Source organism: Wasmannia auropunctata, unplaced genomic scaffold (assembly GCF_000956235.1).
Source record: "Wasmannia auropunctata unplaced genomic scaffold, wasmannia.A_1.0 LD335957.1, whole genome shotgun sequence".
In the NCBI taxonomy this organism is placed as follows: Eukaryota; Metazoa; Arthropoda; class Insecta; order Hymenoptera; family Formicidae; genus Wasmannia; species Wasmannia auropunctata.
Genome location: NW_012026933.1, coordinates 300,547 through 312,897, shown reverse-complemented (window position 1 = coordinate 312,897; position 12,351 = coordinate 300,547). Strand labels below are relative to the sequence as shown.

General features: G+C 37.1%; 2 protein-coding genes across 2 annotated transcripts in view; one reads left to right on the top strand and one right to left on the bottom strand.

The window, feature by feature from the left end:
- LOC105455049 (N(G),N(G)-dimethylarginine dimethylaminohydrolase 1) overlaps positions 1-3,281 on the top strand; it is a 4,015-nt gene extending 734 nt beyond the window's left edge. Inside the window, exons 2-5 of the mRNA XM_011698089.1 lie at positions 832-934; positions 1,034-1,131; positions 2,684-2,779; positions 3,016-3,281. Coding sequence (XP_011696391.1) covers positions 832-934; positions 1,034-1,131; positions 2,684-2,779; positions 3,016-3,270 — 552 coding nt within the window. The 3' untranslated portion in view covers positions 3,271-3,281. The remainder of the gene's footprint in view (positions 1-831; positions 935-1,033; positions 1,132-2,683; positions 2,780-3,015) is intronic.
- A 1,670-nt stretch (positions 3,282-4,951) lies between these two features.
- LOC105455050 (bumetanide-sensitive sodium-(potassium)-chloride cotransporter) overlaps positions 4,952-12,351 on the bottom strand; it is a 22,746-nt gene continuing 15,346 nt past the window's right edge. Inside the window, exons 3-18 of the mRNA XM_011698090.1 lie at positions 10,581-10,740; positions 10,408-10,503; positions 9,529-9,720; positions 9,120-9,296; positions 8,848-8,987; positions 8,253-8,555; positions 7,803-8,028; positions 7,608-7,729; positions 7,376-7,511; positions 7,074-7,285; positions 6,748-6,989; positions 6,513-6,658; positions 6,059-6,383; positions 5,817-5,971; positions 5,593-5,701; positions 4,952-5,519 (exon numbers count right to left, since the gene is read on the bottom strand). Of these exons, the coding sequence (XP_011696392.1) occupies positions 5,384-5,519; positions 5,593-5,701; positions 5,817-5,971; positions 6,059-6,383; positions 6,513-6,658; positions 6,748-6,989; positions 7,074-7,285; positions 7,376-7,511; positions 7,608-7,729; positions 7,803-8,028; positions 8,253-8,555; positions 8,848-8,987; positions 9,120-9,296; positions 9,529-9,720; positions 10,408-10,503; positions 10,581-10,740 (2,877 nt within the window). The 3' untranslated portion in view covers positions 4,952-5,383. The remainder of the gene's footprint in view (positions 5,520-5,592; positions 5,702-5,816; positions 5,972-6,058; positions 6,384-6,512; positions 6,659-6,747; positions 6,990-7,073; positions 7,286-7,375; positions 7,512-7,607; positions 7,730-7,802; positions 8,029-8,252; positions 8,556-8,847; positions 8,988-9,119; positions 9,297-9,528; positions 9,721-10,407; positions 10,504-10,580; positions 10,741-12,351) is intronic.

Genomic DNA, 12,351 nt, shown 5'->3' with positions numbered 1-12,351 from the left:
AGGGCATATCCTATCGTTTCCCGAGCAGGCAAGAATCGGGAATTCCATGTCATGGCATATCCTAGTGTTTCCCAATTAGGCCAGAATTGGGAATTCCGTATTATGGTAAACCCTACTCTTTCCCGATCAGGCGTTAGTCATGCGTCTAATTTCTGCTCGGGTGCTTCTGCTGCTTTTTTCCTGAGAATTTTCGAATTCTATGGCCAAATCTAACCAAAAAATTCAAATAAAAATCCTTATAACTTTGGATTGCTTCAGTGAATCGACTCCGGCTTTTGTTTTAAGTCTTTCAACATATATAAGAACAATCTGTAAATTTTGTTAAATTCTCATTATTTTAAAATTCTATAGGTATAAATTTTTATATTCTATACTTATAGAATTTTTAAAATAATGAGAATTTAACAAAAATTTTAACTAGATTGTTCTTATATATGTTGAAAGACTTAAGACAAAAGCCGGAGTCGATTTACTGAAGCAATCCAAAGTTATAAGGATTTTAATTTGAATTTTTTTAGATTGGTTAGATTTGGCCATAGAATTTGAAAATTCTCAGGAAAAAAGCAACAGAAGCATTTCTGTGCTCTAGTTCTGAATAAATGATAACATTCTGCACAATCCTTATTACTCAAACACTATATGAGAAGAGCATATTCGTCAAAATCAGTCCTTTAACTTTTTGCTACTATTGTACGTATTAAACATCCTTAATAGATTGAGCCTAATGTTGATGATAATAATAATGAGAGACAAATTGATGGTTCAAAATCAAGTTAAACCTGATTTCTTCGTTGCTCGTATTTTAATTTTTTTTGTTTGTCCTTTTTTCAGCTCGATACCATCAGAGCTGTATTGAAGAAAGAACTGGAGATACCGCTCATAGAAATAAGTGACAAGAACGCCCGCTTGGACGGTGGAGACGTGCTTTTCACCGGTAAATTCCACACTTGCCTCGATATTCAGTTCTTGTGCCTTTAAATGCATATAAACGCTAGGAATCTTCTAAACGTACTAATGTAAACATATCTCGCAGGTAGAGAATTCTTTGTCGGACTGTCTCATTTTACAAATGAAGCAGGGGCACGGGCGGTTGCTGCAGCATTCCCAGAATATCCATGCGTACCCATCAAGGTCGGTAATCCTGTAGATTAATGCATTTGTATCATCTGACATTATTTAGGAATTATTAATATCTCTTAATACCTCTTGAACGTAAAACAATCACTTTCTCGTTACTTACTGAATATATATCGCATGTCTCATTAGATTCAACGATTGATGTTGAGAATCATAAAGACATGTATACTCATTGTCAGTTTACGTGTGCTATTTTATACACAAAAATAACCTTGTGTTCTCATAAAAGCCTTATACATCTTTAACATCAAAATTGAAAGAGAAGATATTTTGTCTGTAATCTTCAATGTACATTTTTTTACCTACAAGCATTATTTTACAAGATTTATTAAATATATGATATTTTATATAGATACTCTAGATAGATTTAGATGACTTTGTAATTTCTGTGTCTATCTCTGAAATTTTATATCTCAACTATATGATAGAGTGTTTCATTATTATTAGAAGCTTTAGAAATTAATACTGAGATACAATATTTACCGTCAACTTTTTGATTGGTTTTCAGTATTGATAGACTCACAGCGAGAAATCGAATTAAAAATGAAACTCTCTATAATCTATATATAACAAACGCATGTTTCGATCCGTTAGTGACATTGAAAGTTTTGTATCTATTCACAGCACACATTGTATATTTATAGGTGTAATAATATTATTATGCCTCGCGGATTTGCGTCAGACTTCGACAGACTATCATGCTCACTCATCCATACTTTTCTAATGTTCATTTAAGGTGGGTGATGGTGGCGAAGAGGTGATAGTGGAGAGTCTTACCTCAGCCCCTCTTCAGGTTTGGGTGCACTAAACTGACTCTCTTAATATCTCATTAAAGAAAAAAAAATAGAATAATAAGAGAAAGAAAATGGAATAACTTCACAGGCTATAGAAACGCAAACTTGCACGATTTTGAGAAACTTCCTTTTCGTATCTAATAATTTTCGAATTTATACGAACCGCTTCTTTGGAATTGTGACGAGTTGACACAAGTTCCAGCTTAGCACTTGAACCGTGCACTTGAACAATGCCCACGAACCTTATTCACTCACCTTAGCATGCATATGATTTAGCATTTGACTTCAAGCGAAATAATTTAAGGCCATTACATTCATTTTGTTCGAATCATTATTGTACAATAAATATTATATATATTATGAATTTATCGTGTATGCACTTTTCGGATAATATATTTATATTTTACTGTTCTTTACACTGTGCACGATTTACTGGCACATTACGAATTATTATGGACACTGCATTAAGATCATATAAGATTATAATAATTTTAATATGCAAATATTTTTTGAAAGAATAAAAACAATGAATTAAAAAGAAAAAGTGAAGCTTAATAAAATATTTTTAGTTTTCATGTGATTAAATTGAATGCAATAATAATTTTCTAGCTTATTCAAATGATATTATGTAAATTAACAACATGATGTACGAAATATTATGATGACTACTCATTGATTACATAGTGCATTGAAATACTTGTTTATTTTCTCCTATAATTTTCGAGATAGTAACTCAATATCTCTCTGCTTAGGTGGCTGAATCCAAACGCTTGAAATCGCTGGTTACAATGGCTGGACCAGATGTTATATGTGTAGGAGCAGGAAAAGAATCTCAAGAAGTTCTCAAGGTTAGTTTTGATTGGTATAAACAATACAAACTGAGTTATTTTAAGAACATAATTTCAAAATTCCAACCCCATTCACAATAGACTTACTTTCACTCACAATCAGATTTGCTTACACAAAACACCGACGTTACTTTCCATTTTTTGTTTAGTCTTTTTTTAATTTATTAAATTTAATTGTAGAAAATCCAAAAATTGTAGAAAAGTTCCGGTTTTAATTTCTCCGATTTACGATGTAGAGAATCGAACGGGAGGCAACGTACAGTTACCAAACGCTGACCGTGCCCGAGGACGTGGCCGCCAATGTGCTCTACGTGAACGGCACGCTCATCCATCGGTCGGAGGACGAGATCCCGCAGTCGAGTAAGGTGTTCGCCGAGAAGGTGGAGTTCCCGACTAGATCGCTGCGCCTGTCCGAATTGGCGAAAGTTAGCTCCGGTCTGTCCTCCTGTTGCTTGTTGGTGCGCAGACCGCGGCACATCCGTAGCATTTAAACGCGTGAAAGGGGAGTAAGATCTGTCTTGCGAGATGCAATCGCAATCTACGCCACCAGTGCTATCCGCGCGAAACCGTAAAACCGAGTTTCCTTCTCTCTCTCATCGAATCTGCGGACGAATATGATGCAATGCATGACAATGACGATTCGTCGTCCCGATCCATTTTGATAAGTATTTTTTTAATTAATTTTTTTAAAAAGTTAACGTATCATTTTTATATATCTTGCAAGAAAAAGATTCAGTATTTGAAGAGATTAATATATATATAGAAATATATATATATATACATATACACATATATAATTTTTATATATTTAGAGTAGAAAAGTAATATATTCAAAGTTTGTGTTATTTATGTTTATGCTTTTTGCAAGATAATCTTTCTATTCTTGCCGTTTATTTAAAAACCTTTGGTTTTTTTTTACATATGTGACATTTCCAGCTGCAGCTATAGATTTTTTATTTAATCATGTGTCTTTGCGTATTTTTGTTTTATTTATTGTTTACTGTATCTTTTTTTTCTACGATAGCCCAAAAAAATATATTGTAGAGCATAATAAGGTTACATTTCCATCCCATAGTTCTCAACAGAATTAACCTACGCAAATATGGCACGTAACACAATATGGCACAAAAATTCCGATTTTATATATATACACATATGAATATAGAGGGGTTGGAATATTGATTTTTTTTTTACGATATAGAATTGAATCAAAATTAACTTGTAATTCAAATTATAATTAAGAATGCACCGACGTCTACATACACACGCAACGATCGTTTGCAGTCCCCGAAGCTCACGCAATCAGGCAGAAATTGTGATCGTGTATTATCAGTATTCTGACTCCCGCAACGCATTCGCGCAACTAGTCTTGAAACGTGTTCACACATCGAAGCATTCAAATAAATATCTCTCTATCACCTATAACGTATCGCAGAGTTATCGATAATGTAAAAGCACTGATAGTTGTTATGTTATAAGGAAGTTACGTAAATTAAAAGTTTAAACAGAAATCGATTATAAAATTTCTGTATAAAACTTAGTACATTATATATATATATGCGACATACTTGAAACATCCTTAGGATCGCGATACCGCCTTCGACAGTATCGCGGCGGTAAAAAGGTACGAAAAATAGAGAATTGCGACTTTTGACACTGCAAGTGTCGCTGTGACAATTTAGCGTTTTGTACTATTGTAAAACCTTTAGATAATTCTGTAGCACGCGTCTGTAATACTTTTTACAACTTTTGTACGCATTCGCTTTATTTCAGAAACATTGGCGTTTACTTTTTATACTATTTTTCATGATGGAACTTCGTGCTTTTATAAACATTATACCGAGATTATAAGACACACATATAAAAATAAGCAGATCTTTTAATGCAATTAGTTGTGCAGTATTTACAGAATTTATTACAATTGTGTTCTGTATATTCAAAGATTGTCAAGAGCTTATAAGTTCATAATATATATATATTATATATATATATATATATATAGAAATATAAAAGTTATTACAAAAAGATAATCGGCCTCTTCTTAGATAATACAATTTTCTAAAATCCCCGAATAAATGTTTCAGAAATTCTTTTAATTATTCTATATACAAAACACGGCGTTATTTAAGGCACAGAAAGATTGCACGAGAAACGATAAAATAATGCTACAGATTATGTGATCGTCACTTTACTTTAGATATTTATAAAATATAATTGATCTTTTTACACTACAAAGAGAGACTATCGAGATTTTTCGGAATTGAAAAATATTCCAGTCATTTAAAAAAAATATAGTCTCATTACATGACTGAATGTTTTCGAGAGATTGCTTATTATAGGCACATCAATAGTGGCTCGTTCGCAAACGCATCTTTCCTACACGTGATGATACAGGCGTGTATACCTGGCATTAGCTTGTCGCTGTACAAGTATATCACTAGGTGTTTCGTTCCGCCACGATCGAATCAATTTTTTTTTCCGCGTAAACAGATGATTAAGTCTTTCTTTTCGCTTGTAATACTGCGATATCGCTATTGTCACCTGTTGTGACGTTCTATATCCTTGCGAATAGAACATCTCGTCAACGTCAGTTTCACATTAATATTATGAGTAAAACGTTAAAACCGACGTGTGATTGCCTCGCACGAGTAGAAACGGCGGCATGTCGCGTGTAAGTGTTTCTAGCCACGCCATGTAAAGAGGCGCTGATACAGCACCTTTCCGTGGCATCGGTAGTGTCCTATACGTCAATTAATATTAATTAAAAACAATCCGTCTCAGTGTACAATAAAGTCCATGACACAAATACTTACATAACGACTAAGTTGGCCTCCATGGAATTTTCAAGTAACAATTCGCGCAAACGGAGATGTCTGTTGGTTTTCTCTTTCATTGCCATAAGTTCTGAATCTCTGATAACATCTAAAGATAAAAAGATAAAATCATTACATGATATACACTGACAGAAGACTAACGGCTTGTTAGCTCTGTGTTTTATTTTATGCCATTCGTAGGATAAACTTGAAATCACTCGTACCGTCGTCGGAGTCTTTCGAATCGGCCGATTCCTGGAAGTCGGTTATCAACGAGTCGAAGAATGCCTTCGTACCGGTTTGTGCCGGCCTCGAGATATCCGGTATCACTTTCAGGGCGGAATAGTCTATCCGGAATTTCGACAGGAGACTCGCCATGCTGCAGAAAATTGATATTAGTCATCGAGAATAGGGATTATATTCCGCGCGATTATCTTCTAGAGGCCGTCGTCTCAGAAATGCTTACTTTCTTTGCTCGTACTCCAGTTCGGAGTTCTTGTTGGCAAGCGCGAACACTCTCAGTTTGCTGTTAGACCAATTGCGCCTCGTGCTGATGATGTAGGGTAACAGAAGCGTCAGGCCACCGTCGTCGTACAACCACCATACATCAATAGTGCCCTTCTTATGCTTCCGCTGGAACTTCGTTACTACGTTAAGTAGATTCGTGATTGGCACTATATTTGGCCGATTTTCGCGCTGCTCCTCGGAGGACGGATTGGGATACTCGTTAATCGTTTTCGAACGTCTCGGCGCGGGACTGCCGGGGATCGATATATCAGACGTGCTACTAGCTGCAAAAATTATAATTCATCGTTAAGCCGTCGTTCTCCGAAAAAAAAATATATATACATATTAGATAAATATTGAATTCATCAAAAAGTATATTAGAAAAATAAGAGCTTTTTTTTAAAAAAAAAAACCTTGGCTAAGCTGCGAGAAACTCTGATTGCCCGGTATCGACGTAGGCGCGAGTCTCCTATGATCTTCGGCATCTCCGACCGCGCTGTAATCCAAGCCCTCCTGAAGCCGGAGAAGTGCCACTGCTATGTGCATATCCAAAGCTTTGCTGCGAGAAACCGGAAAAATTAGTCCTCTCTTGCAAAAATGCAAGTTAATTAAAGTGCGACACACACACACACACAGAGAGAGACTTACTGCATGACGTTGAAGTACATATTCAGATTCTCCCGGGGACAAGTGGCCCAATCTTGCTTGTAGCCCATCAGCAGAATATTGGGCCGCATTTTCCCGAGTCCTGCGGCTTGCAGCAGCGAGGTAGCGCCCTCTTGGAAATTCGAGCTGTCCACCAGCGAGTAAAACGCCTTGAGCTTGTTCGCCCTGAACCAGGAGGAACAGTTCTGCACCATGTTGTTGCGCGTTTTGTACGATATGGGTGTCTGAAGCACGCGAGTACAAGATATTATATATTATCTGTCGAGTGGTCACATGTCAAATCCAATAAAAATAGGAACAGACGATACCTCGACGATGTGGCCGCAAATAAATAAACTCTGATGTTTAGTAATATGCTGAGCGAAGTCGACGAGGGACGATCTCGCGTTAGGCGCGCCGGTAAGAACCAAGAGTTGCGGTCTATAATTTTTCACGTGTTCCTCCACCCGATCCAGTTGCTGCACAGCCGTCAACGCGTTATTGTAGGTCTGGGCTTGTGTAGTTGAGCCCCAATTCACATCTGTAATACATTTTCGTGAAGAGCGCAGTGTATCGAAAAACAAAAACGGCAGCACTTAAATAAAGATAAATTTATGTTGTATCAAATTACCGGGTTTTCTGTACGAGACTACTAAATACAGCGCTAAGACTGCGCATAATGTTATTAGAGCTGTCCCCCATGAGATCAGAAACATCACAGAAACGCAGAGGATAGCACCAAGGAGACTGAGCCACATGTTGTAATACTAAAAAAAAAAAAAAAGAACGAAATATTATTATTGTTAGATAACGTAAAAATAAAATAATAAATGCCATAGATTTACATTTTTATACTACAGTACCTTGAAAGTTGGCCGCCATCCGATCGGCCTAGCCAAGGAAGCGTGGAACGTACTGAAATTGATAAGAGTATAGGCAGCCAAGAAGAAGTTCGAAATCAGCGGCGCAATCATGTTTAATTCACCTGGAAGAAAAATCGATATATATAATACATTTGAAGGAAAACGAATTTCTCGCGGTATAAAATCATCACTCACCTATCAGAACAAAAGCAACGGCGATGATGAAAGTCAGCAAATAACCGCGAATCGGCTCTTTATCTTTCTCTCCACTGAACCACGCGATTCCCGGGTACAGTTTGTCGAGGCAGAGCGCTTGAAATACTTTCGGCGCTGAGACCAGCGACGCTAAGGCACTTGAAATCGTGGCCGCGAAGCAACCGGCATAGATGATGGGTCCAAAACCGGAAACTAATTGGATCACCTAGGAATAATCAACAGTGCAGTCAGTTGCCTGTTTCAATTTTTTCGTGCATTATTTCTTAATAATTTCTAATCAAATATAATCGCTATTCATTACTACAGTTCCTCAATCCATATCAGTGATCAATGAGTTTTTAAATTTTACAAGTGTCACGCTTACTTTTATTTAATTAATATCTTCAGAGATCAATTTTATTTGTGAATCGTATTAATAATTTTACGCACCTCGAAGCTGTTGTGGCTGCCATACTTGCATCCCTTAGTACAGTTAAAATCCGTTCCGTATACGCTCCACGTGTGGTTGACGTTCTCGATAATTGTACCGTTTTCGATCGTAGTGTCATTGTCTGACATTGAAATATTTGACAGGGCCAAAAGAGAGCTATTGTACGTCGTCCATAAATCGGTAACGTTGCCGGTGGCGTCGCGCATAACGGTACCGCCGACCACAAACGCCATGAGAAGGTAGGACAACGACGTCAGAAGAATTGCGAGTAGCGTGCCCTTCGGTATTGCCGTTTGCGGATCCTGCGGATCGAATTCGGAATAAGGCTCAGCAATTTCAGGCACGAAACTTCGGTGTTGGCATAAAATACTCGTTGATCTTAGCGCGATAGCATCAATCACGATGATTGGAAAAACAAAACGCAAATTTTTCTATCGCTAATCTACAGAGGAACCTTAATTTATCGCAATATAAAAGAGATAGCTAATATGCAAACTGAATAATTAAACGATTAATAGCTGTATAAATTATATCATGCGAAGCAACTATTAATTATAAATATCTTATCTCCCATAGACAAAAAAACTGAATCACCTTCAAGTCACCGGATATATTTGCACCTGCCAGGATACCCGTTGCCGCTGGGAAAAAGATAGCCAAGACTGAGAAGAAACTATGTTCCTTGCCTTCGCTGTATCTATAGTTCGAATAAAAATTTTCCTGGAACAGCTTGGCTGCAAATCACAAATGAACGACAAAATTAATACTAAATACTCACTAATCGCGCAATAATAATTTGTAAGTTATGTATAAAGTAAATATCGGAAAAATACGCGAAAGAAGAACGTTATGTAATGCGACATTACCGTTGTACCCGACGTATCCTTTCGCTCTCTCCTCCTCGCTCTTGGGGCCTATGAAGCTGCCGATCATGAAATCGGCAATCGCCAGGAGGAGAATTATCAAGAGAAATACTTGGGCCTTCGCCTCCCATTCCAGACCGATTATAACGATTATCAGGAGCACGACTATCGTTATGCAACCTGCAAATCCAATGCAAATTTAATTCGCTCGACACGACGATTTAGAACGAGGATTAAAAGCGGCGTAATTAAACCAAGTTCAATCATCGATATAGATATGGAAAATTACGTTAATAGCAGCGCTGTTTAAATATATAAAGAATTCTCATATGTATATTAATTCCCACGAGAATATTAATTAATCAAAATTGCAATAGTTTCTTTTAATCTTTGCTTTAGAACGCTTGCAGACCTATGATCCTGATGTCCATGATCGCGCAATCGATTATGCAGGCCTTGAAAGGTCGAAGACAATCCACTAGACTCTCGCAAAAGCCGACTACATACATGGAACAGGCGACGGCGTTCGCCAGGGAAAATATAAGACCTATGGATCCGCCGAATTCAGGTCCCAGTGATCTGGAAATCATGTAATAGGTCCCACCTGCAAGAAGAGGCGAGATGCGTACGTTTCGATTAATCGTGCTGCCGTCGCGTCAACGCGATAATTCGTCGAGACAGTTTACATATGTGCAAATAATTATGAAGATATCAATTGGTACATGTGGCATTATCGGTCGCATAAAAGAATTGATAAGAAGACGATCGTCGCGACTTTAATTACCTTCTTTCCTTACATATTCTTAAAGTTTCTCTTTCTTCTTATAATCTCATTCGGAATTTATTACAATTCGTATGAGCAGTGGAATATCATATGGAAATATTATAATTTAATATAATTCAGTAAAGTATTTATATACTGTATACGGCAGTTTTCGCGTTTTAAATACGAGTAACATAGTACAAGATAAAACGTAGAACTTTTCATTTTATTGAACGCTAAAAAAATATATCGCGGTAAAATAATTAAATTAATATTAATATTAATATTTTATTTGATAAAAAATATTTATTAATAGACTTTATAGAAAATATTAATATTAATATTTAAATTAATATTAATATTTTCTATCAAGTCTAAATTAATTATATAATTTCTAAAATATATATTTTTTCTCTGTTAATTTTAAATCATATAATCATCAAACGTGCGAGAAACAATATTTAATTGTTCATTCTTCTTCCATTTCCAATATCGCAGTTACTTAAAGTTTTGTTATTTAGCGCATACCTCCTTTGATAAGACCGTTGGTACTGATCGCCGACATCGACAAGGATGTAATCGTCGTGACCACTGTCGTCGTGAGAATCAGCAAAATAGCCTGGCCTGGAACGACCATCGGTGTTAAGATCTCGGGAATCCAATGAATTCAGAGATACGATTCGAAGATAGGGCACACTCACCTACTCCGGTCTGCGCTACGACCCAGGAGAGTCGCAGGAAGAGCATCACCCCCCAGATGTTGAGGAGACATCGCATCAGCACACCTTGGATCCATCCGAATTTCACTCCTGGCGCCGTGGATTTCAGATGCGGAACGGTTAACGTATGCGAGCCCGAGCCCTGCAGACAAATCGTTCGATAAACTAAAATGTTCGAGGTTCAATCTTATAATCTAGAAATAATATATAGATTACAAAAATAAGACATTGACGAGCTTGACGCTTAAATTATAAAAGAAAGAATTTTTTTATCAATTTCCAACAAATAGAAATTATATTAGTAATAATTTATATGTATATTATATATATAAAACACATTTATTTACTTCAAAACAGGGATATTTACTACTTATATATCATAAATAATTTTATAAATAGTAAGAATTTTTATAGTAATGTAGCTTCATACATATATTTTTCTTCATTTAATTTTAATTTAATCTAACTTTGATTTAATTTTATTTCAGTCGTTATTTAATTTCTTATTTCAATTTAATTTTCATGTTCTTTAATTTTTCTGTCCAATTTCAATTTATCTCAGGGTAATTTTCATTCAATTTCAAGAATACGTCATTTATCGCATTCTTCACATCGCGCTTGCAATTAATCGCATTCTCTTCTATTCTATTTCTACTCCTCCGCATATCTATTATTCTCCTCTGTTCCACTGCATCGTCAGCTCTGCGGATTGTCGCACGCGCACATCACGAGAACGTGTAAATATGCGAGATCTGCGAGATTAAGGTGGTCAAAAGAGAGAAAGAAAAGGAGATTAGCGAAGTTTCTTTCGAAGAAGACTCGAGACTCTCTTTTCCCAAAGCGTCACCCTCTTTCGTATGCCGTCGACTGCTTTCCTATGCACATCGCGTGTGGCGCGTAATCGCGGCTATAACGGACGAGCTGTAATTATGCGAGGAATTACGCCCCAGGTCGTCGGAGATAATGTCTTCATCAATCCGATGGGATAATCGACGTACCGAGAAGGCTGCAAGGTCGGCTCTCTTAAACGAATCCGAAACGATTTCTTGCAGATGGACGAGGCGGCGATTTCAGCCGCCTCACCGATTGCGGCCGGTAAGATCCGCGCCGAGCGGATTAGCGCGTAAATTGAGATTCAGAGGCGATTATCGAAGGCATTGAAGGTGACACCGGTCTCTCGAGGAAGGGTCCGCCACGCGGCCAATGAAGTCTTAACGATTTACGTAACCGAGCCTCGCGTAAGCCGGCCTCATGTCCGCAACGGTCGGTGTCGCGATCTAGTGTCGCCGGAAACTTTCGCGAATCGCACGTGGGACTGCTTAATTAGAAGAAAAAAAAATTCGTGGAATATCTCTGAGACATTGTATACCTGAAAAGCGTCTTGAGTCTTTGTCTTCTTGGAAAACATTATGCCTTCATGACGTACACATATGTTTGAGCACTAACAATCGTTATCGATGATGATTAACGATTTCCGGACGGAGCGATGAGCCTCGCTGAAATTACGGAAGTCTCGGAAACGAATGAGTAATCGAAGAGTCAAACTGTAATCTTTAAAATATCAACGCGAGCATGGTTGAAATGAACGATATGTACCGAATCGTTTGCATATAATAATTTTACGTCATCAGATGAGTGATTAATAACACGAACTGGATCATCAATTGTTATCAATTCGATTTTGATTGGATTGCAACTCGTCCTCGTAAAGACTTAGAACTCTGTAGTCTCTCTCTCTCTCTCTCTCTCTCTC